This window comes from Trachypithecus francoisi, unplaced genomic scaffold (assembly GCF_009764315.1).
Source record: "Trachypithecus francoisi isolate TF-2019V2 unplaced genomic scaffold, Tfra_2.0 Lachesis_group21, whole genome shotgun sequence".
NCBI lineage: Eukaryota > Metazoa > Chordata > Mammalia > Primates > Cercopithecidae > Trachypithecus > Trachypithecus francoisi.
The window spans coordinates 42595923-42621833 of record NW_022681467.1 but is presented as its reverse complement, the minus strand read 5'-3'; the positions used below and the strand labels follow the sequence as shown (position 1 = coordinate 42621833).

At 43.7% G+C, this 25911-nt stretch overlaps 1 protein-coding gene across 3 annotated transcripts in view; it reads right to left on the bottom strand.

Moving 5' to 3' along the window:
* EYA2 (EYA transcriptional coactivator and phosphatase 2) overlaps positions 1-25911 on the bottom strand; it is a 299299-nt gene that overhangs the window by 196809 nt on the left and 76579 nt on the right. For all 3 annotated transcript variants that reach the window (XM_033186638.1, XM_033186636.1, XM_033186637.1), the window contains one exon: positions 3739-3857. In XM_033186638.1, coding sequence (XP_033042529.1) covers positions 3739-3847 — 109 coding nt within the window. In that variant the 5' untranslated portion in view covers positions 3848-3857. Of the gene's footprint in view, positions 1-3738; positions 3858-25911 lie in introns of those variants that run through there.

Here is a 25911-nt window from a genome sequence, read left to right as displayed (position 1 = left end):
GTCTTAACTCAAGTGTTATCTTCTCAGGGACCCTTTTTCTAGCCACCCTAACAAAAACTGCAACCCTCCACCCTGGCATTCCTCATCCTCCTCCCCTGCTTTTTTCCTTCACAGCACGCATCACCATGCAACGTGCTGTATACTTCTTTACCATCATCGTCAGCTTTTTGCTTTGTCAGCACCCTAGTGTGGGCTCCATGAGGATAGGGTTTTCCATGCTGTCTCCCTAGTACTTAAAACCATGCCAGGCACATGGCTGATTAAACATTTGTTCAATAAATGAATGAACAAATGAAGGAAGGAAGGGGCAGTTCCTTTCATTAGGAAAGACCTCTCTGATGAGAACTGAGGGAGGGCTGGTCCTGCAGAGCCTGCGTGAAGACTGGTCCAGACAGAGGAAACAGCAGGTGCAAAGGCCCAGGGCACAGAATCATGCTTCTCAGTTAAAGCAAAGGAAAAGGGGCCAGGGGCTGGGCCCAAGGAGCAAAGGCGATAGGGAGGGAGATGAGTTTGGGAGGCTTCCAGCGATAGATAAGTAGGGTCTGGTGGCCAAGGATAAGGAATAGATCTTATTCTATACTAAGTTTTAACTAAGTGTGCTTAAAAAGTATAGAATAAGTTTTAACTTAATATAAACCACTCCCTGTTTTAACTTATTTCATCCTTACATTGAGTCTGTGAGGTCGGTGGAATAATTACTCTCATTAAACAGATGAGGCAAATGGGTCTCAAGGAGGTTAGGCCACTAGCCAGGGTCCCACGGCCAGTAAGCAGCAGAGGTGAGAATGCAGTGGAAGCCACTGGGCAGCTTCTTGGCTCCACGCTCCCTCCAGAATCCCCCTGAGTGCAGGTCCTGTGACTCACGACTCTCTGGGGTCCTCCTTTGAGTAGGATCTTTGAAGCCACCTAGTAAAGACTCTGTAATAGAAGGAATGGCCCAGGAGGAGGGAGAACAGGAGGCCAGGCAGGGGGAGAGGCATAATCCGGCACTTGGCGGTCACGCTGCAGGGTGGAATGTCCCCTGCAGCGTTTCTGGAGCTCACCACCTGCCCCATGAGAAAGTGTGTGTGTAACCCGACCTCACTGGCGCTACCTGTTCTGAATTTGGGAGCAACCTCTCTCCGCCCCATCGCTTCCACCCTCAAAGCCTTCACCATGGCAGCCAGCTTGTTCCAGGGCAGTAGAAAGGGCACTGACAGCTCCAAGTCACAAAAAGGAGTGTGTCTGTGGATTTCACCACTGTGCGAGAATTGAAGATCTAGGGTCTGGAGACTCTCACGGCTTGGCAGAAAGTGAGTTAGAAATGGTTTACAAGGGGGAACTCTGGAACCAGAGTGCCTGGGTTTGATTCTGGTATGACTTTAACCTGGTTACCTAACTCCTCCATGCCCCAACTTCCATGTCTGTAAAATGGGCTCATAGCCTAGTAGTTGTATAATAATTAAATGAGAAACAGTACAGAGTACTGATCAGGAGAATAAACTCTGAAGTCAGACTATGTAGCTTCAAATCTGGGCTATCTGTGCCATCTCAATCAAGCTGCTTGACCTCTCTGCATTTTGGTTTCCTCATCTGTAAAATGGGGATAATAACAGGACCCACTTTTTAGAGTTGTGAAGATTAAATGAGTTAATAGAGTAATGCCGGACATATGACAAGTGCCGAGTGTTTGCTCTGATGGTGATAAAGAGGGAGGAGGAGAATGAATCTAGAGTTATGTTGCTTTGAACAGTGCCTGGCAGAAAGTAGGTGCTCATAAAAATGAAGGACAAAAGGGAGAGGCAGGGATTCACCTACAGGACAGCTGCCTCTCAGCTCCTACCAGTGGCAGCCAGCAGGGAATGTGGAGTGGAGGCCCAGAGTTGCTAAAGCCTTCAGCCTTTTTTTTTTTTTTTGGAGACGGAGTCTCACTCTGTTGCCCAGGCTGGAGTGCAATGGTGCGATCTCACTGCAACCTCTGCCTCTCAGGTTCAAGCAATTCTCCTGCCTCAGCTTCCCAAGTAGCTGGAATTACAGGCATGTGCCACCATGCCCGGCTACTTTTTGTATTTTTAGTAGAGACAAGGTTTCACCATGTTGGTCAGGCTGGTGTCAAACTCCTGACCTCGTGATTTGCCTGCCTCAGCCTCCCAAAGTGCTGGGATTACAGGTGTGAGCCACTGCTCCTAACCAGCCTTCAGCCTTTTAAGAGAAACTAGAACTCCAGATTTGTATGTGAGTGCTCCCAATTTTTACAAACTCACTTTTACTTAAAACCTAGTGTAAACCAAACAAAGACAAACTCCAGGGCCAGATGTGGCTACGGGCTGCCCTGTGCGCAACCATCGTTTTGAATTTACCATGGTTATTTGGTTCAGAGGAGAACGACGATGGAATGGTACATTTAACCATGCACCACGCCCCCAAGGTGTGCCAGACACTTTACATCCCATCACCTCACTTCCTCCTTGTAATCGGCACCCTCTGAAGTATGCCATTATGCCCCCATTTGACAGGTGAGAAAACTGAGGCTCAGAAAAGTCAAACGGTTTGCCTGAGATCATTTGGCTGAGAAGCAGTGGGGCTGGGATTTCCACTCAGCAGCCTATGCCCTTTCCTGTTACTACCGGCTCTCAAATGAAGACAGTTGACTTGTGTCTCTACTTAAGTAGACTTGTGTCTCTATTTGGAAAGAAAATGATGAATGTCTTTGAACAGGGCTCAGTACATTTTCTTAAACTCTCAAAGGCCCCAGGGCGGTTTACAAGAATGGTCCAAAGTGCCAGGAAGAATGAGGGTGTGCTCCTCACCATCCAGTTTTGGCATGAGAGCCCAAGCCACTTGGTGGTACTTTCATCAACGCAGTTCCAGCTCTGTAACCAGCATGTAAGGAGAAACGTCATTATCTTGCTGACAGCAATAATTACTCATGGGAGCCTGCATTGGCTTCAAAGCCAATTCCTTGTGATGTTTTATTCCACTAGACGCAAGTCACTTTGGTTTTCTAAGACAGTTACACAGCATTTGCGCCCTGTGAGTTGGCGTCAAACAGACAGTGAAGGAAAAACAACAAGGGGGTCTCAGGACACCAGCAGCAAATCCCAAAGCCAGCCAAAGAAAGGGTTAAGCCCAATGGTTAAACATAATAGCTTAATGCCTTTTGCTAACTCCAAGCTCTACCAGGAAGGCTGACAGATCCCAAACAGAACAAACAATAGCTGGAATTGTTCTAGTGAAAACTAGTTCGACTGCATCATTTGCCAATACTTTTTAAAACAACTTTGACTTTTCTCTGCTTCCTTGACTCCAACCCGACCTGAAAGCAAGAGGCAGACGAGTTCTTGTCCTAATGTCAAACCCCTGTAAGCAAGACGCCTGCTTGGACAAGGGGATGGCAGAACAGAGTAGAGGACAGAGCTCAAAGCCGGAAGCAGACACTGCAAATCACATCCAAGGGCTGGGCCTGGGACTCACCCCAAAGTGACTATCATTTGTGGTGGTGTCAGCATTTCTTGGAATTGGAGACCAAGAAAGGAAGTTCAAGATATGAACGAGCATATTTTTATCTCTAACGATGAGACAGAATTGTCAGAGATGCATGCCAAAGTTTTGGTTCAGAGGCAAGCATTTAAATGGCAGGGGGAGAAATTGTCCTAAGGACAGTACTTTGGAAAGGATGCGTGTCTGTCGCTTACGATATTCTCAGGGTGACCTAGGACCACCACAGCTGTTGACCCAAACTCATAGCAGGAAGCCTACCTTCTCTGTCACTCAGAGTCCACACAGTGGCGTCAGCACGGTGAAACTTCAGTGTCTCCAGACAAGCGCTGTTTACAGTGAGGCTGGCTGAGATCACTAGTTCTAGCATTTCCTTGTACCTGAAAGAAAACAAAGGGAAATATAATTTATTCATTAATTATGCATGCTTGCTAATGATTCCTATTTCTTTCCCTAAGAGTATAAATATTAAAGCTGATTACCTAAACCCAGCCTTCTTATAAATTCCACATGATAAAAATTCACTGAAGTTTTCATCAAAGGGAAATGAGAAATTAAAATGAAGTTCTTGCTCCCCGCTGGAGAATACACCCAGTTGATTAAAACATTCCCCTCCTTCTTGCTGTATTTTGCCATTAGAAAAATTATATTTTGGTCTCTTTTCAATGTCATATAAATGAGCCAGAGCAAACTAGGGCAACTTCCCAGCTGAGGAAGAGAGAGATAGGCAGAGAGGGAGCATTTGGATTTAGATTTCCAAAAGCCAGAGGCTTAGGGAGAACGTGGAGTTGACTGTGGTTAAGAGAGTGGGCGGGGTGGCCCACATCTGTAATCCCAGCACTTTGGGAGGCTGAAGCGGGTGGATCACAAGGTCAAGAGATCGAGGCCATCCTGGCCAACATGGTGAAACGCCATCTCTACTAAAAAAAATAGAAAAATTAGCCGGGCATGGTGGCGGGCGCCTGTAGTCCCAGCTACTCGGGAGGCTGAGGCAGGAGAATTGCTCGAACCCAGGAGGCGGAGGTTGCAGTGAGTCAAGATCGCGCCACTGCACTCCAGCCTGGCGACAGAATGAGACTCCATCTCAAAACAAAAAAACATGGTACTACTTGCACGGACGGAGAAAAGCTCAAAAGGCATCAGCATCATTAACAGCTCTCTAGGTGGCAATACTCCACAGTTCATCACTGTGGTCCTGACCAAGACAGAACATACTGGCTCCTGAATTACCCATGATTTTTATAATATGCTATGGGGGGTGGGCAGGGGAGAGCAGGGATGAAGTCTCCTTTGGTCTTTCTCATTTTTTAACTGAAAACATTTCCAATTCTTGCACCATGTTGGTAGTTGCTCCTTCTAAATTCTGGCCAGGTGCAGTGGCTCACGCCTTCAATTCCAGCACTTTGGGAGGCCGAGGTGGCAGATCACTTGAGCCCAGGAGTTCGAGACCAACCTAGGCAACATGGCGAAACCCCATCTCTACGAAAAATACAAAAAAGTTAACTGGGCATGGTGGCACATGCCTGTGGTCCCAGCTACTCAAGAGGCTGAGGTAGGAGGATCACCTGAGCCAGGGGAGATGGAGGGTGCAGTGAGCTGTAATCATGCCACTGCATTCCAGCCTCGGTGACAGAGTGAGACCCTGTCTCAAAATAAATATTAATAAATAAATTCCCACCCACTGGGTTTAGAAAATGAGGTTTCTGGTTAATGCACACACTACTATACATGGTGTAGCAATTTTCCAAGGTCTAAACTACAACCAGTAACGTTTAACCCACAGTTGTCTTCAGAGAAAGGCTAAATTTATTGTGAGCACATCATTATCACAAAGTCATCCTTGGCAAGATCAATTATTATTCGGTTAGTGAAACACAACGTAGCGATCGGTGGTGTGATGCTTATAAACTCAGATCCCGCTGTAAAAAGGTTGCAAATTCCAATCCCAGTGGGCTACCCACTACTTTGAGCAAGGTACCAAACTAAAAGTTTTCTCATCTGGAGAACGGTCATGGTGAAGATTAAAAAAGGTGATTCATGTAAAAAAAAAAAAAAAAAAGGCACTATTTTAATAGCAACTTAAATGCTTATTCAAAATAAAGTTCAAAAATACAGCCACCCCTCAGTGTCCCAGGAGGGCTGTTTCCAGGATCCATTCCCGCCCCCTGCCATGGACACCAAAATTGGCAGGTGCTCAAGTCCCTTATAAAAAACGGTAGAGTATTTGCACATAACACACATACATCCTCCCATATACTTTAATCTCTAGATTACTTATAATATCCAATGCAAACACTATGTAAACAGTCGTTATATGCACTGTTTTAAAATATGTATTATTTTTATTCTTGTATTTTTTTGCCCCAGACAGAAATCTTGTTCTGTCTTCCAGGCTGGACTACAGTGGTACAATCTGGGCTCACTGCAACCTCTGCCTCCCAGGTTCAAGAGATTCTCCTACCTCAGCCTCCCGAGTAGCTGGGATTACAGGTACATACCACCACACCCAGCTAATTTTTGTATTTTTAGCAGAGACGGGGTTTTGCCATGTTGGCCAAACTGGTCTTGAACTCCTGGCCTCAGGTGATCTGCCTGCCTTGGCCTCCCAAACTGCTGGGTTTAGGGGCATGAGCCACCGTGCTCACCCCACCCCCTGAATATTTTGATTTGTAGTTAACTGAATCCTTGGATTGGAACCAACTGTACGGTTAATGGACACAGATGCATTCCACAAAAAGAAAACTATACTCAGGAATGATCAACACTGTTTTCAAGAGAATGGCTAACTCTGGGGGTAAGAGGGGATATAATTTTGGAAGTGGCACCTGTGGGGCTTCGACTGTGTAGTGTTTTAATTCAGAGGCTGACGCTACCTATGGCCCGTAAGCCAAATCCAGCCCACAACTGTTTTTGTGTGACTCGTGAGTCAGGAACGGCTTTCACATTTTTAAACGGTTGCAAAATAATCAAAAGAAGGATATTAGGCCGGGCGCAGTGGCTCAAGCCTGTAATCCCAGCACTTTGGGAGGCCGAGACGGGTGGATCACGAGGTCAGGAGATCGAGACCATCCTGGTCTACACAGTGAAACCCCGTCTCTACTAAAAAATACAAAAAACTAGCCGGGCGAGATGGCGGGTGCCTGTAGTCCCAGCTACTCGGGAGGCTGAGGCAGGAGAATGGCGTGAACCCGGGAGGCGGAGCTTGCAGTGAGCCGAGATCACGCCACTGCACTCCAGCCTGGGCGACAGAGCAAGACTCCGTCTCCAAAAAAAAAAAAAAAAAAAGATGTTATTTCATAATATGTGAAAATGATGCAAAATTCACATTTCAGTGTCCATGGGTAAAGTTTTATTGGAACACTGCCCTGCTCACTGGTTTACTATCCTGTCTGTGGTTACTTTCACACCACAGTGTTAAGTGGAGTAGTTTCAACAGAGACCATGTGTGGCCTGCAGAGCCGAAGGTATTGAGCATCTGGCAGCAAAACTTTGCCAGCCCCTCTATCAGTTAAGCAGGATGCTGGGTACCCTATTTTTGTATGTTTTATCCATCTTTGTATGCCTGAAACACTTAATTTTTAAATAAGAAAGCCCTTATCTCAGGGCTTGCACAAAGGAAATTCTTTCCATATATGGACATTTTGATCTGATGAGAGAATCCCACCCCGATACGGTTTGGGCTTTGTCCCCTTCAACTCTCATGTTAAAACGTGATGTGATCCCCAGTGTTGTGGCAGGAATTTGGGTCACAGGGGTGGATCCCTCATGAATGGCTTGGTGCCCACTCCATGGTATGAGTGAGCTCTTGTTCTATTAGTTCACAGGAGAACTAGTTGTTTAAAAGAGCCGGGCATCTCTCTTGCTCCTTCTGTCACTGTGCGATGTGCCTGCTGGCCCTCCACCGTCCACTGTAACAGCTTCCTAAGGCCTCACCAGAAGCTGAGCAGATGCTGATGCCATGCTAGTACCACCTGCAGAACCGTGAGCCAAATAAACTGCTTTTTTAAAAATAAATTACTCAGTATCAGGTATTCCTTTATAGCAATGCAAAACGGGCTAACACACACACGAATCAGCTCTAGTGTTTACATGTTTATATTCTCTCTCTACATATATATGTGTATATATAGATATACATACACACACATACATACACACAATGTTTATATCAATGTTGAGTCCTAAAATGTCCCCACATATACATGCATCCTGGTACCTGTTTTTTTGTTTCTCAAATGCCACAGGCACTCCAGGATAGAGGCCTAGGTGTCTTGCTCCCTCTGATACATCAAAGCATATTGTATGCTGCTTAGCAAATGGCAGACATTGTAGCTGTTATCTGGCTACAGGTGCCAGAAATTTGCATCTTATCTAAACTAATTCCCTACATTCTTTTGGGTGTGTGCAAATAATTAAAGGTTAAAAAAATAAACAATGAGGTTAAAAAATCTCACTAGTCTCCAGATATCCAGATGCTATGAGAGTATTAGAAGTAGCAAATTGTTAGCCAACTGACCAAATCTGGTTAAAAACAAAGTGAATTGTTTCACCCCACTCCCTAGGGTTTAAAAATATTTGAGGTAGTTGCCAATATTTAAAAATGAGACAATTTCACATAAAAATCTAGATTTTCAGCTTTTGTTGAAACTACAAGAGTATTGCCTTATTCTTGTGTGGCAGCAACCAACTGGCACTGAACAGTGGCTGCCCAATTAAGTCAAGGTATATGGACTCCATTTTGTCACAGTCCCCACCACTCCCTACTCTCTTACATTTGACCCTCTTTTTCCATTTGTATTTCCTCCTGGTCCCTACAGGCATTTGCATTTGAGAGCTATGTCATATGTATTATCAGAAAAGCCTGCTAAGGAAAGAGACAGCAGTGTGACACTTCTGGCCTCAGTCACGTAGCTTATTTACTTTACTGAGTGTTGCTGTCATCCTTAAGAGCTCTTACACATCCAAAAGAGCATTTGTTGATTTTAAGCAGAGCAGGAATGTGTTTGTGAGTCTGAACTCTGGGACAGAGTATTGTTACTAAGGCTTCTGGTGTATTCACCTTAGGTCCTTGCCTAAGGTTCTTGAAGCCCAAGGCAATGGGGAAATCATCTTTATTTCTTCCACAGCACTTGACACAGAATCTTGTTCATTCCATCGTCCAATTACCAACTGTTGGAGGAAGGGAGAAAAGAAGGGGCAGAGGGAAAGAGGGACAGGGAGGGAGGAAATCTTATTTAAGCCATCACCTTCTTCCAACAAGATTTTTAAAAGTTATTATTTTCCACCACACCCTAGACAATGACTCTGACATATGAAATATGTAAATGTTTCCTTATAAATGATGCCATGTTGTTTTATGTGTGGTATGTGTTTTAATTTAATGAATAATGTGCACAATATCTCATTCTGTTTAGAAGGCTTTTTATTTTCAGTCTGCACTGATTTAAAAATGTGCATATTACTGGATGCATATCTAGTTTGTAGTTATAATTCTATACTGTACACCCACTCTATTGAATTTATGCAATGCCCTGGTGGTGAACAGCTAGGTAACCTTTATCTCTCAGTCACCTTATAAACAATGCTGCAATGAACATCTCCATTCATCTTCATTTTTTAAAATGCAGTATCTCTCCCTACATACACTATATACACACACATTCCTAAAATGTATTTATATCCAAGGTGGAGGATTTCTGTTATGGAGTATATGTGAACTGAACTTGAACAAGTACTAGCCGACTGTTCTGCATAATTCCTGTGCCATTCTAGATTCCACCAGAAGTACATAAGCATTCCAGTTTCACAAATTCTGGCTAATACTTGGCACTGCCCCACTTTCTACTTTTTGCCAAACTGATGCGTGGAAAGCAATATCTAATAGTTGTTTTGATTTTCATTGCTAGGATTACTAGTGAGTTTGAGCATATATTCACATAATTGTAGGCCATATGAATGTTTGGAAATTGCCTGTTCAGATCTTTTATGCTTGCCCATTTTTCTACTGGGTTATCTTTTTTTTTTTCTTATTGATTTGTTGGAGTGCATTACAGAGTCTAGGTATTCACTGTGTTGTTTGAATGCTATAAATTTCTTCTTAGTCTTTCATTTGTCTGTTTTATTTCTACTGTCTTTTGTAGAACAAAAAATCCTTACATATTTACCTAATAATTTCTTTTTGTAGGTATAAAAATCCTTTCTCTATTCTTGGGATTTAAAAATTTGTCTACATGTTAAGCTATTCACTTAGAATTTTACCTTTCATATTTAAGTCTTTAATTCATTTACAGTCTGCCTTTTTATGGGGTTTAAAGTTTTTCTCCATATTGAACAAAAATAAGCCATTTTTCCTAACATGTATTACACTGTCCAGCTGAGTGCACCTCCCAGCTATGATGGGATAGCTTGTATTTTTAGCCAATCTCACTATCATGATCAAAAATAAAAGCTATAAAATATTGTCTTAAGGGATTGGAAGTCAACCAAGGCAGGTCCTGAGGGACCAAGATCCCAGAGAGATGAAAAACAGACTAAGTTTGACTTCTATCAAGTTTCCCCTCAAGACATTTGCCAATTTATAATCAAAGAATTAAGAAGCAACAGCTTAGAGTTTTTCAGTCTTATGGAGCTGGGGAGACAAAAACTGGAGTTCAGGATGACTAAAGTAGTTAGGACACAGGAGCAAAGATTGTAGAAATATGAGAACCACAGAGGTATGAGTCCGATATTGTTGACAGTTATCAGCCTTGAGGCATTTGCTGATACCCAGGCTGGGGGTGGTGAGAGACAGAGAAACCAAGATTAGCTATGAAGGCAAGAAATTGAGCAGAGCTTTTTTGCAGTTGCCTAATTACAGGAAGGCAAAAAATGGAATTCACCCTCAATAAGGATGAGGAGCCTTGAGAAACACTCAAGGCTTTTAACTGGGACCCTGAAGGGTCACTTCCTTGGAGTTAGGGCAAACAAAATAGATCCTGCCTTGAGTCATCTCAATCCCATATTGGACAAACGTGATTTGCCTCTACTATCATCAATAGCCAGAGGAAAAATGTTTCTTTTGGGGGAGATGTCATCTTCCAGAGTCTCCACAATGTTTTATACACAATAGAAAAATTACCAAGAGACAAAACCAAATGATCAAAAACCAAGACAAAAACAAAAACCTCACATGAGATTCGGCTATTGAAGTTGTCAAACATGGAGTCCCTAGCAACTGTGATAATATAATTAAAAAACTGATTTAAGATGAGAATGCTGCTAAAAACAACTAGGCTCTTTAAAAATGGAAATTACTGGTTGGGCATGGTGGTTCACGTCTGTAATCCCAGCACTTTGGAAGTCCGAGGCGGGTGGATCACTTGAAGCAGGAGTTTGAGACTATCCTGGCCAACATGGTGAAACCCTATCTCTACTAAAAATAGAAAAATTAGCCAGGCATGGTGGCAGGTGCCTGTAATCTCAGCTACTCAAGAGGCTGAGGCAGGAGAATTGCTTGAACCCACGAGGCGGAGGTTGCAGTGAGCTGAGATTGCACCACTGCACTCCAGCCTGGGTGACACGAACACAACTCCATCTAAAAAAAAAAAAAAAGGAAATTATAGAACTGAGAAATGAAATAAATAAAATTAAGAACTCGACAGATCAGTTGAACTACAGACTGGACATAGTGGATGAAAGAATTAGTGAACTGGAAGGTAAGTCAGTAAACAGATCTCAGGAATAAGGTTGAAAAACAGGTTTAAAAGAGCATAAAAGAAACATGGAACATGGTAAAAGATCTAGCACACATGGAGTAGGAGCCACAGAAGGAGAGGAGAGAGAGAGCAAATCGGAAACAATATTTAAAGAGAAACTGACAGAAGACCTTCCCAGATGGATGACAGACATCAAGTCATGGAATCAAGAAGTTCTGTGAATCCCAAACAAGACAAATAAAGAGAAAAGCATTCCTGGGCATGTGATGGTCAAACTGCACATGTGCACAAATTAATCTTAAAAGCAATCAGAGGGAGAATAAAAGACATAATCTTTAAAGAAGGTATAATAAGACTAAGAAGCAGCTTCTCAGCAGAATTGATGGAAACCAGAAAACAATGGAATTTCATCTGCCAATGTGGAATTCTATGCCAGCAAAAAAAAAAAAAAACTTCAAAATGAAGACAAAATCAAAATGAAACAAACCAAAATTAAGATAGTTTGCCATCAGTAAACCTGCACTAAAAAAGAAATGTTCTGGAAGCATGAAAATTCAGCAAAGATAAAGAATAACGTAAAAGGGTAAATATGTGCAGCAGGAGGATAGATAAATATAATCAACATGTTTTAAGGACCTTGCCTTTTCTTGGAAATGGTAAAAGTACTAATTTATAGTAAAGTTTTAGATATATCAAGGATGTATCCTATAATATTTAGGGTAACCACTTAAATAATAATAAATGTACACATTTCATGTATATTACATTAATTACAGTAAATGCAAACAGAATAAATACAACACTTGAGAGACAAAGATCACCAGACTGACTTTAAAAAACTAACTACAAGAGATCCCTTTTAAATATAAAGATATGCCAAGGTTCAAAGCAAGGATTCAATAATATGAATACAACACAAAAGAAAGCTGGCATTACCCCAAGTAGATTTTAAAATAAAAACCATTATTAGAGATGTACAGGGACACACAGTAATGATAAAATAATCCACCAATATATAATTCAAAAGTTTATTTTTTCCAAAATTAAGGTGCATGAAGAAAGGGACTTGACTGATTCTAGGTCTCTGTTAGATCTAGAATTAGATCTGAAAAATCTAAAATACCTATAGCAATTAAAATACCTAGAGCAATCAAAACACATCATCCTTTGGAGGCAAATAAATGAACAGCACTAACAAAGCCAAAGCTACAGAAATATTAATCTTCACAAAGTAAACATGACCCTGACTTGAGAACCTGACAACTGTTCTTTCCTGCGGGCAGCGACAGCTACAGGCCCTGGTGACTTACAGAAGCAAACTATTAGCCACAGAGTATAGGAATGTGAATAAGCAACTCAAGGCAACTTGGTTTCCAGAGTTAGTAAAACTCTTCCAAAAATTCTAGTCATGGTTCTCATTTCCCAAGCACCTATTATATGCCAGGCAATTTTCCTGATCACATTTACAGTATCTCTTTTAATTCTCTCCACCACGCTGGGAGATAGAAGGATCTGTCCTGTATTTCCTCCAAGGCTGACTAAACACAGATTCAAGTCTGAGCAAAGTGCAGTCACCAAGAAAATGTGAAATCGTTCCTGTTTGGTGAACTTATCCTGTTCTGCCATGAAGATTTAAGAAGAAACTTTTCAAATGTCAGCGCACTCCATCAACGGATGGATGGATAAAGAAAATGTGGTATGCATATTCAGTAGAATATTATTCAGCCATGAAAAGAATGAAATCCTGTCATTTGCAGCAACGTGGATGGAACTGGAGGTCATTATGTAAGTGAAATAAGCCAAAGACAGAAAGACAAATATGGCATGTTCTCAACCACATGTGGGAGCTAAAAAAGTAGATCTCATGAAGATAGAGAGTAGATTGTGATTACTAAAGGCCAGGAAGGGTGGTGGGGAGGATGAAGAGAGGTTGATTAATGGGTACAAATATACAGTTAGAAGGAATAAGACCTAGTGTTCAATAGAACAGTAGGGTGACTATAATTAACAATAGCTTATCATACATTCCAAATACCTAGAATAAAGAGTAATTTGAATGATGCTAGCATAAAGAAAAGATACATATTTAAGGTGATGAAATCCCAATTATGCTGCTTTGATCTGTACACATTATATGAATGCATCAAATGATCATGTGCACCCTGAAAATCCGTCCATCTATTATATACCAATAAAAAAAGACTAAACAAAACCGTAAAAAACTTCTCAGCACACAGTGAGTTTTTTGTCTTATGAACCACATTGTTTCATTATCGAATTGGAGGAAACAATGGAGGAGGGAGGCCAGTCTCTGGTGTTTGAGGCTGCTAAAGGTTTTAACCTGGCCCTGATTACATTGCTCGGTTTACGGATACTAGAAATAAAAACAGCTCACAGTTACAGAGCATTTACTCTGAGGTTTAAATCTCTCTGCACGCACTGGCTCATTTCATCCTATGAAGTAGGTAGAGATAAGGAGACAGGTTCAGAGACTGACCTGGCCAGTTAGTGGTAGGGCCAGGATTCTCAACCAGGTGATCTGGCTCCAGATCTGTGCTCTTAACCACAGCTGGCAAACAGCTCTGGATCACAATTTCAACTCAGGGTCCATCGAGCTCTAAAGTCTATTAAGCTACCCAGTCAGGGCACCAGACCTGTTATCTGCTCCAGGGGTTCAAATCCCAGCTATGTCCACGTCAGCGGTGTAACCTTGGGCAAGTTATTTCACTTATCTGAGCCTCAGTTCTATAAGATGGAGTAAATACTACCCTCCCCACCAGGTTTTTCTGCGAAAAATGAGTTAGAGAAGGCATTGGGTATTCAACAAAGGGCAGCTGAGATTATTGGCATTCACACAGACAAAAGCTCGAAACACACTATTCGTTTCATTCCAGGTAGACACTGGAAACTGTCATGAGGATCACCCGGAAACCACTGGTTCCTATTGTGGTTTGAGGGGCAGAGCTGAGCTCTCCTGCAATTTGAGGGGAAGGCTTCCTTCACATTCTCCCCACTCTCCCCACCTCACAATTACCTGAAATCGGAGACCAGCTTATTCTCTATGCAGGGGGAAGGAAGAGAGAACTCAGACAGCCTTCACAGAATCTGGGGGAGGAGAAAGACTTAGCTTCCCTTTCACGAAGGGAGGGAAGGGAAAAGAAGCAAAAGCATGGAATTCATTCACAAAAAAAAAAAAAATCTTTCTTTGTTGCATTGTTGTAAAACCCTGATAGCCCGGCTACCTCAGAAGAGAGCCTGAAGGAGCGGGAAGAAAGAGGCATTCAAGAGCCCCCACCCTGTGGCCTCCTTGGCCTGCAGCTGCCTGCGGCTTGTGCCATTTGTTACCCTTGTCACCACCCCTGTCCCTGGGGACTGGGAAGAAGTGGGGGAGCCCGAGAGATGACAGCTGGGGGGTGGGGGCAGGGGCAGCTTCAAAGGCTGGGAGGGATCAAAAGCAGATGGAGGGTCCCCAGCGGGTGGGCTGCTCACCTTTCCCCACCCCCGTGAGTGCACCAGCTACCTTGGCTGAGGATGGTGGCCCTGCCTGTTAGATGCAGAGGACAGATGGCCAGTCAGCCAGGGGGACTTTGGAGAGGGCCACTCCCAGCATCCTTCACGGGCTGAGAAATCAAAGCCTGCTGACTTCAATCACAGGCTCCTGAACAGACAGCAGCTCTGGCCCAAACCTGGACGTCTCTGGCAGCCTCCACCAGCCTCATTCAATTTCCATTCAAAATACATCTGTGAATCACAAATCAACTTGGCTTCCCCCATTTCAGGGGGTAGTTGCTCACACCAAAAGCTCAGGATCGCTCTTACTTCTCCCTCTCCTTCAATCCATCTCCAGTTCACCTCCACGGTCACCTCCACGGTCATTACCCAGGTCCAAGCCACCATTCTCCCTGCCCAGGAAGACCACCGCAGTCCCCCTGCCCACCTCCCTGGGGCCACCATGGCCTCCCTCCAGTTTGTTCTCTGTGCAGCAAATGACAGCATAAATGTGAACCTGCCCCCCTCACCTCATCCTTGTTTATAACCTCTGACGGCTTTCCAATGCTCTTAAGATGAAGAGGAGACTTCCGAACATAGCCTTGATCTGGCTTCTCCTCACTCAATGTCTGATTCCAGCACACTGGCCTTTCTTTTGCTTCACGCTCCCTCTTGCCACAGGGCCTTTGCACATGCTGTTCCCACTGCCTGGAACTCCCGTCCCTCCTGTTCACCCTGCAGAGGTCTCAGTTCCAGCAGGACTTCCCCAGGCCCTCCCTGAGTGAGCAATTTCCCTCCTGCAGCTTCCACAGGCCCACGGCCCTCTCTCTCACACACCAGTCACTGTAACAGTTTTTACAGGTGTTTGCGAGTTACTTAATTTCCCTAGGTCTCCCCGTGACTCTCAGTCCACGTGGCTTGGCTGGGACTGACCCTACTAACAAGCTTGGAGCCTGGCAATTAGCATCTCCCATTCCTCGGTCTATAGTGATTGGCTCCAGGGTGGTGGTCACGTGAGCCACCTGGGGCCAATAGGAGGCCCAAGATGAACTGCTGGAGAAGAGACGCTCGCTCCTGCTGCACACAAGCCCTGGAAGATGTCTACCCGGAGCCGTGGGCAGCCCCTTGCCTGCGAGACTACAGACTGCCTTTGTGTTTTAATACAGGTGTATCACACCCTAGGTGTTCAGTGTGAAAAATTAGAGTAGGAATCAGCTGTGGGTCCAGCCAGTGAAATTCAGCAGCTGTTGTCACTTCAACAACCTTAGGGAAGAACTCCACAAGCCACAAGGGTGTGATCACAAATCCCTCCTCTGTCCACACCTCCATCTACCTCTACCCTGTCTCCTTTAACACGGGGAAGGTGTCATTGAATAGAAGTTGTGGGACAGGGCTGCAATGCGTTGCAAACCATCTCCCCAGATAAATATGGCAAATTCAGTTTCCTTTGCAAAGGCTAGAAGGCAGATAAATGGATCAGGAACACAGCTGACATTAAAGCCATTCACTGATTCATTCATTGAGTTAGGCTGCCCATCATTTAGAATCACTGATGCTGTTTACGTAGCACACCAAAGAGCAAAGCTGCTACTCCTTCACTAATTGATTTCATCTTTCTTCCCCTTCCCCTGTCCTTTAAGGGCCCTCTTAGAGCCAGAGACTCTCTCAGGCATTGAGGATACAGTGTCCAACCAGACAGACAAGTTCCTGCTCTCCTGAAGTTGGCATTTCAGAGTGGGATTTGCCATCCAGACTTAGTGGGAATTCCTCAATGGGTGACCCCAACTAGCCCACCTGTGCCTCCTCCTGCTAAGATAAGAATTGCATGGCCCTTTCTCTCTTAAAATAAAATTTTGGTTACCCAAATAACATCTAAAAACATTTGTAAATACATTTTAAAATTTCAGATAAGATTAGAGTCACATTGGGGCACCACCTCCCACCAGATGTATCCACAATTAACAGGATAAATAGCTTATAAACACAAACACCCACACACATTCATTAAAATATACAGTATTGTTTTTACAAATGTGTTTTGTGAATGTGTTGTTGACCGCTATTGATCATGTACATCTTGTTCCAAGATGTTTTTTCACTCTAATAATAAAATACCTTGGTGTTCATGCCATGACACAGAGATCTAGCTTATTCTTTCTCATTGCTGCACGGTATCTGTAGATATGTCTGTGTCACAGTTTACCTGTCCAGTCCTCAGGGGTCCCACGTTGTTGTTAGGATAATGAATTCCACAATGACTGGAGCAGGTCTTCATGGGTGCACATGCCTGGAGTTCTCTAGAAGTAATACCCCAAGGAAAGACTGCGGGCCCCCCAGTTTAAAACCGTAAAACCTGTTTGCATATCGCTCCTCAGAGTGGTGAATCCAATTTATACTCCCAGCGGCATGTCCCATGTCTTCATCCCTTGTGCTATTTTTACTCCCTGATAGGAAAGCTTTATCCAAAAACTCTCTTAGGGGCCAGGCATGGTGGCTCACGCCTGTAATCCCAGCACTTTGGGAAGCCGAGGCGGGTAGATCACGAGGTCAGGAGATCGAGACCACCCTGACTAACAAGGTGAAACCCCGTCTCTACTAAAAATACAAAAAATTAGCTGGGCGTGGTGGCAGGCGCCTGTTGTTCCAGCTACTCAGGAGGCTGAGGCAGGAGAATGGCGTGAACCCGGGAGGCGGGGCTTGCAGTGAGCCGAGATCACGCCACTGCACTCCAGCCTGGGCGACAGAGCGAGACTCCGTTTTAAAAAAACAAAACAAAACAAAACAAAAACTCTCTTAGGAAGACATAAACAGTTATTCTATTTTTATAGAGACAGGTGCTTGTTGTGTTGCCCAGCAAACTCCTGGTGTCTACCTCCTGGGCTCAAGCAATCCTCCTGCCTCAGCCTCCCGAGTAGCTAGGACTACCCCATCACACCTGGCTAGTGTTTTCATTTTTTTTTTTTTTTTTTTTTTTAAAGACAGGGATCTCACTTTGTTGCCCAGGCTGGTCTCCAACTCCTGGGTTCAAGTGATCCTCCTACTTCGGCCTCCCGAGATGCTGGGATTACAGGCGTGAGCCACCGCACTCAGCTTACATAAGCAATTGCATAAGCAATATGCCTCCGCAGCAGCCTATTCACAGCACCATCCTTCAGCCAAGCAGACTGAGTCCTAGGGAATCTTATGACGAAAGGAAACCAGCTTGAGTCCTGAATCTCAGTTCCAGACTAAACTCTCTCACCTATGCTTGATGAATTCTCATTCACATGAGCTCGGCATAGAATAAAAAATAAAAACGGCTATTGGGAAAGCTTTCACTCTACTTCCTCCTGGGTTCAAGTGATTCTCCTGACTCAGCCTCCTGAGTAGCTGGGATGGCAGGTGCCTGCCACCATGCCCAGCTAATTTTTGTATTTTCAGTAGAGATGGGGTTTCGCCATGTTGGCCAGGCTGGTCTTGAATGCCTGACTTCAGGTGATCCACCCGCCTCAGCCTCCCAAAGCGCTGGGATTACAGGCATGAGCCACTGTGTCCGGCCTGCTTCCCTCATTCTTGATCGCCTGTAAAACATCGCCCATCATTTGGTCAATCAATCCAATTTTGTTGTCCCTGGTATTTTTAAAAACCTTTTTCATTTTATTTTATTTTATGTATTTTATTTTTTAAAAGACTGGATTTCACTGTGTTGCCCAGGCTGGTCCTGACTCCTGGGCTCCAGCAATCCTCCTGCCTTGGCCTCCCAAAGTGCTGGGATTACAGGCATCAGCCACGGTGCCTGGCCTGCTTCCCTCGTCCTTGATTGCATGTAAAACAAGGGCCATTATTTGGTCAATGAATCCAATTTTGCTGTCCCTAGTATGTTTTTTTTTTTTGAGATGGAGTCTCGCTCTGTTGCCCAGGCTGGAGTGCAGTGGCGTGATCTCCACTCACTGCAAGTTCCACCTCCCAGGTTCACACCATTCTCCTGCCTCAGCTTCCCGAGCAGCTGGGACTACAGGCGCCCACCACCACGTCCGGCTAATTTTTTTGTATTTTTAGTAGAGACGGGGTTTCACTATGTTAGCCAGGATGGTCTCGATCTCCTGACCTCGTGATCCACCCGCCTCGGCCTCCCAAAGTGCTGGGATTACAGGCATGAGCCACCGTGCCCGGCCGCTGTCCCTAGTAGTTTTAAAAACTTATTTTAGGCCGGGGGCAGTGGCTCAAGCCTGTTATCCCAGCACTTTGGGAGGCTGAGACGGGTGGATCACGAGGTCAGGAGATCGAGACCATCCTGGCTAACACGGTGAAACCCCGTCTCTACTAAAAAATACACAAAAACTAGCAGGGCGAGGTGGCGGGCGCCTGTAGTCCCAGCTACTCGGGAGGCTGAGGCAGGAGAATGGCGTAAACCCGGGAGGCGGAGCTTGCAGTGAGCTGAGATCCGGCCACTGCACTCCAGCCTGGGCGACAGAGCGAGACGCTGTCTCAAAAAAAAAAAAAAAAACTTTATTTTATTTTATTTTATTTTATGTATTTTATTTTTTAAGGGACTGGTTTTCACTATGTTGCCCAGGCTGGTCCTAAACTCCTGGGCTCCAGCAATCCTCCTGCCTTGGTCTCCCAAAGTGCTGGGATTACAGACGTGAACCACTGTGCCCGACCAAAACTTTGTATTTTGAGATAGTTTTAGATTCACAAAAAGTTGCAAAACATAGTACAGAAAGGTCCTGAGTACCCTTCAACCAATGTCTTCCACCCTGTGATTACATCTTACATAACCATAGTACAATGTCAAAGCCAGGAAACTGAGGTCGGTTCAGTGCATGTGTAGCTCTGTGTCATTTTATCACATGTGCAGCTCTGTATAACCGCCGCTGCAATCTAGAGAACAATTCCATCACCACAAAGATTTCCCCCCACCCCAGACCCCCCGACCCAAAACCCTTAACCCCTGGCAACCACGAATCTGTTCTCCATCTCTAAAATGTCATTTTGAAAATGTTATATAAATGGAATCACGCAGTATGCAACCTCTTGATACTGGTTTTTTAGAAAAACACATGATGCAAGTTCAGATGCCTGCATTTTACGATGCATGTTCCAGTAATCTCTAGGCCCACAAGAGGCAACCTTTAAAAAGGCACCCAACATGCAGTGACAGACTGGGATAGGACCACACACGTTCTGGTTGATTTCTGGTTGGGTTCAGCAGGGCCCTGGAGCAAAATGTAGAACTTTATAGAATATGTCTCATGCAGAGCCATTAAAAAGAAAAAAAGAAAAGCCAAACCAAACCCACAACCACCAAAACAAGGCACAAAGCAAAACACCAAGGACTCTTACTTGTAAGGGAAGAGTCCTCCTGCCAAGGATGGCTGGAGAACACAAAGTGCTTGAGGCCACTGGGGGAGTCCTGGAGTCCTGATATCCTACCAAGAGGCAGGCAAGAGATCCAGGGAGGAAAGAGAATCCTCAGGTTGCAGAGGCATTTTGCTTTCAGATACCACACCAGCAACATTGTTCTTCACTGTTCCTCTTCCTTTCCTTCACCCCAACCATAGCCCATTGCAATGACCTGGACCCATGTGAAACCATTTAAACTGTGGCGAGCTTTGTTCTGAGTCTGCAGAGCAAGGGCATTTTTATTGGGGGAAGGGAAACAGGCAGGAGAGAAATGTTGAAAAATGGGTAAGAGAAATTGAATATTGGAAACCAAATATGAGAATATCTTCACTTGGTCCAAATGATTGTATGTGCCTCCATGAAGCTTTGACCACTATGAAAGTGAAAATAATAGTAGTTCACGTAGACTAAGCACTGTCCACGAGTCAGACATTGTTTTCAGCGCCTTTCATATTTGAGTCCCCTTAATCTTACCAATAGCCACTATGAGGTTGATAGAACTTTAATCCCATTTTACTGATAAGGAAAGTGAGGACAGAAATTGAAGACATTTGCCTAAAATCAATGGTAAGCAGCAGAAATGGATTGAGAGCCCTGTGCTTTGAATGTTCCACTCTTCTGCCATCTGCCATTGACAGCAGCAGATGTCTTAAAATTAATCTTTTCTAATGACAGATCTCCTCTAATTACATCATTACCCTGAAATTGAACGAGCCATGCAGTGATTCATAAGTTGTTGTTGTTGTTTTTTTTTTGAGACGGAGTCTCGCTCTGTCTCCCAGGCTGGAGTGCGGTGGCACGATCTCGGCTCACTGCAAGCTCCATCGCCTCCCAGGTTCACGCCATTCTCCTGCCTCAGCCTCCTGAGAAGCTGGGACTACAGGCGCCCGCCACCACATCCAGCTAATTTTTTTGTATTTTTAGTAGAGATGGGGTTTCACTGTGTTAGCCAGGATGGTCTCGATCTCCTGACCTCATGATCCACCCGCCTCGGCCTCCCAAAGTGCTGGGATTACAGGTGTGAGCCACCGCGCCCGGCCAATTCATAAGTTTTTTTTTTTTTTTTTTTTTTGAGACGGAGTCTCGCTCTGTCGCCGGACTGGAGTGCAGTGGCCGGATCTCAGCTCACTGCAAGCTCCGCCTCCCGGGTTTACGCCATTCTCCTGCCTCAGCCTCCGGAGTAGCTGGGACTACAGGCGCCCGCCACCTCGCCCGGCTAGGTTTTTTGTATCTTTTAGTAGAGACGGGGTTTCACCGTGTGAGCCAGGATGGTCTCGATCTCCTGACCTTGTGATCCGCCCGTCTCGGCCTCCCAAAGTGCTGGGATTACAGGCTTGAGCCACCGCGCCCGGCCAAGTTTTTTAAAAAACATTTTTATTCTTGTTTTGAGGTTGGCTTTTATTTTATACAATTTTTATGCAATTTCATATGAGTTTTTTTTTTCCTTCTCTTTTGGTCTGATGGCTTCATGGTGAAGGCTAGAAGTTTTATTTTTAATGAAAAATTTCAAACATATACAAAAGTAGACTGAACAGTGCAATGAACTGCTGTGCACCCATTACTTAGACTCAACAACGTTCACGATTTTTACCAAATGTGTTTCTTCACAAAATTTTGGTTTATTTACTTTTCTCTTTGCTGAAGTGTTTAAAACAAATTCAAACTTGAAGTCTCTTCTCTCCACCACACTTCATTTAAAAATATGGACATTTTCTATTATCACACCTAACAAAATTAACACTCATTCCTTGTGCTGTCTTGAACACAGTCCACATTCAGTCTTCCCCAACTGTCTCAACACACCCTTATAAGGGTGGATTGTAAGATACGGGATCTAAATAAAGTCTGCATAGTAGATTTGGTTATTGTATCGCCTACCCCCTCCTTTTTATACAGACTCTAGATGTGTTGGAGAAACTAGGTTAGTTGTCTTGTAGACTATCTCATGTTCTGTATTTGTCTGTCTGCCTCTTTATGGTGTTGTTAATGCATTTCTCTTTTCATTGTATTTCCCATAAATTAGCTTGAAATGTGATTAGGTTCAGAGTAATTTGAGGGAGGGTAGCAATGTTCTGGAATTGGTGCTGGGCTCTCACCACTGCATCTCATCAGGAGCCCCAGGTGTCTCCCTTCTAGTGACACCACGAGGGCCCTCGTGTACAGGTAGCACCTCCTGCTTCCTCCATTATAAACTTCCCCATTAACCTCCGATCTGATGGTTTCATCCACTAACGTTCGTGGCCTGAATCAATTCTTTCATTAGGAGTTTAGAAACCTTAAAATATTTATTTGTAAAGAAGAGAGATATTCCAGAATATTCCAATAATGTTAATACATTTGTTCAGCATTTACATTCTTGAAAGTTGCTGTCAAAATTCTTTCCTCATTGCACACTCCCAACCGGACTGTGAGGTGGGCAGAGCCAGCAGGAAATTGATAGAGTGGTGACTAAGCAGCTACCTCAGGTGCCCGGGTGCCTGAGTTCAAATCCTGGCTCTGCCACTTGCAAATGGTGTGGGATCCTCCTTGACTTCTCTGCTTCAATTTTCTCACTTGCCAGATGGGGATAAAAAGGGTCCCGACCTCCTAGGACTGCTGTGGGGATAAATGACTTCCTACTTGTGTAGTTCTGAGAGCAGAATAGGATACAGAGTAAGTGCTCTTCTCCACCCTTAGAAGTAAAGAAACTGGGAGGCCAAGAAATCAAGTAAGTTTCCTCAGGTCCCACAGCTAATGACAGGCAGAGCTGGAACAAGGCGCAGATCTCATTTCACCACATGACACTGTGCCAGTGGAGTGTTTTCCCACATTCCATGTTTCCTAATTATTTTGAAAATGATTGCAAATAATTAGGAAAACCACCTTTTGGCTGTAATGACTTGGAGTAATTAATACCCAAATGACTTAATATAACGCTTAATCCAAAACGCTTCCCACCCTCCAATCTCACCTCCTGGAAGTTCTGTCCTTATAGCTTCTCCTGCAGGGACATTATCCTTTTTGCTATTATTTGAACCTAGTGAGTTGATTCCCACTTTATAGCTTTTGCACTGGCTGTTCCTTCTGCAACAAATACTCTTCCACCTGTGGTGTTTTCTCAAATGTCACCTCTTCAGAGATTCCTTTCTTGATCATATTGTCAAACTCTTCCCACATCCCCCCAATCACCCCCTGCTTTCTATCCCACGACTGTGTTTTATTTGCCTTCTTAATTCTGATCACTATCTTAAAATATGCTGCATATTTCTCTGTTCACTTTCAGAGGCTGGGGGCTTTGTCTGTCTTGTCATTCCTGTGTCCTTAGCATCTAATAAAGCAATTGTAATCAGCACTAAACAGGCAATGAGTATCAGCAAAATGAATACTGAAAAATAACACTGCAGCCTCATATACAAGGATCATGCACACACCACTTATCATAACAGTTTTTATATTTAATTCTTTTTACAAAAGAAAAAATACACATGCTCGTGGTAAGAGTCAGAGCAACATATCAGGTGAAAAGATAAATTCCCCATGGTCCCATTGATCTGTACTAATTATCATTCACGGTTTGAGTACACCGTGGTAGAGACTGTTAGGTGATCCCCAATATTCTTTCTCTTCTCCCTTCTACGAAAAACAACTGATTCTTAGCAGGGCACTCAGCCACCCAGAATAAAGACTACATTTCCCAGGTTCCCTTGCAGTTAGGTTGTGGTCATGTGACTAAGCACAGTCACTAGGGTGGAATCAAAAGTGATGCAAGTAACATGTAGGTTAGGTCCTTAAAGGAATGGGGTGGACCTTTCTCTTTTTCCCATTCCTATTGGACAGAATGTCATGTGATGGAGTCATCTTGGACAATGAGGAAAAGAGCAGCACCTTAAGGATGAGGAAACAAGATGAAAGGAATCTGGGCTGCTGACGACTTTGCAGAGCAGAGCTGCTATATCATCTCAGACTCTTAGATGAGAGAGAAATAAACTCCTAGGTTATTTATGCCACTGTTATTTAAGCTCTTTGTTACACAGAGAGAAATCTACATCTGTCTGTATTTATCTACCACCATCTCTTATCTCCTACCAGATCTTCTTCAGTGCATTTATGTGTGTGTGTGTGTGTGTGTGTGTGTGTGTGTAGCAAATTTATATTATGGAGAATTCCAAAAACACTGCAAAAATACTCAGACTCATCTAAGGAGCTTCCCTAAACTCATTACACAGCCCCAGCACTCATGGCCAGTCCTGCCCCATTTCCACTTCATCTACTTCCCCCGTCATAGTATTTTGAAGCAAATTCCATAATATCATTTCATTTGTCAATATTTCCATGTAAGTCTCTCTCTAAAAAAAAGATCTTTTTTTTGAAAACATAGCCACAATATTCCTTAATATTAAGCCACAAAATTCCTTAATATCACCAAAAACAGATAATAGTTTAACAAAAACTCTGTTGTGTTTGATTTTACTTCCATTTAAAAATACACCCTGGACAGTTTTCGACATCAGTACACATGGAGCCATCTGCTGCTTCTTCAACGTCTCCACAGTACTCCATTGAAATGACGTAGCAGAGTTTATTATTTAACCATCCCCCCACTGAGGTACATCCAGGTTATTTACAGTTTGGGTTTTTTCCCCCTATTTTAATCAATGATGCAACGAACGTCTCTCTATCTCAGAAATTCTCAGCCTTGGCACTATTGAGGTTTTTGGGCTCGGTGATTCTTTGTTGTACAGGGAATTTCAGGCTGTTCAGCAGCATCCCTGGCCCCTCTACTCACCAGTTACCAGTAGCTGCCCTCTCCCCGAGTTGTAACAACTAAAATGTCTCCAAACATTGCAAAATGTCCCCTGGGGTCAACGTCAACCCTGGTTGAGCACCTCTCCTCTATTTTTATATACATTTAAGCAGAAAACCCTAATTTCTATAGCAGCAGCCAGTAGTGAAATGGAAACAGAGAAATGTTCAAAATGGTGGCTATTTGAGAAAAAGATCAATTCACATTCGCTCTGGATTTTAGGAAGTACACCGCACTTCAATCGTGCTTAACTATGGAAATCTGAGAACTGATTCTTCACCAAGAACTGCAGTCAGTGTCTGCGAATGCAGCATATAAATCAAAGACCCTTTGAGTTGATCTATTTTTTAACATTATGCCTCAGGTCAGAGGATCCGACGAAGAACATGAGATGCATTTTATAAAAGTAGCCTTAGAGATGGGAACATCATAAGTTTTATGGTTGAGCACACTTTTAATTATAGGATTATGTTTCAGGGAACATGTGTGACCTCTGCTTGCCCCTTCACCCCCTACATTTAATAGTAAATTGTATTATAATGATGTTTGCACACAAATGGAGGAGGGACTTCAGATTCTAAGTAAAGCCTAAACTCAACAGCCTGAAGAACATTCCCTTGGCCAGGTTTAACATCCAGCCAGAACCTGCTGCAAAAAATTAAACGAACCACCAGAGAGTGCACTGTGGGGCTGAACCAAGCCAAGGGAATTAACTACTGAAATAGATTTGAGGCTCCTGAGTTGGCTTAGTTCAGCTTTAGCTTACAGTGCTGAAGTCTGAGATTTCTTGGGTAGTAAAACCAAAGCCATAGTAAAAACAAATTAAAAAAAAACAAAAACAAAAAAACACACAAGTAAACAAACAAACAAAAAAGAGGAGAAACAAAGAAGAAGACAGGGAAGAATGAAAGAAACAAGAGAAATCTATAAAAAAAGTTATATAGCTAATCAAAGAGATTTAAGTCACTTATTCAGTCAACAAATACTACAGAGAACCTACTGTGTACCAGCACTGATTTAATTCCTGGCAATCGGCCGGGCACGGTGGCTCATGCCTGTAATCCCAGCACTTTGGGAGGCTGA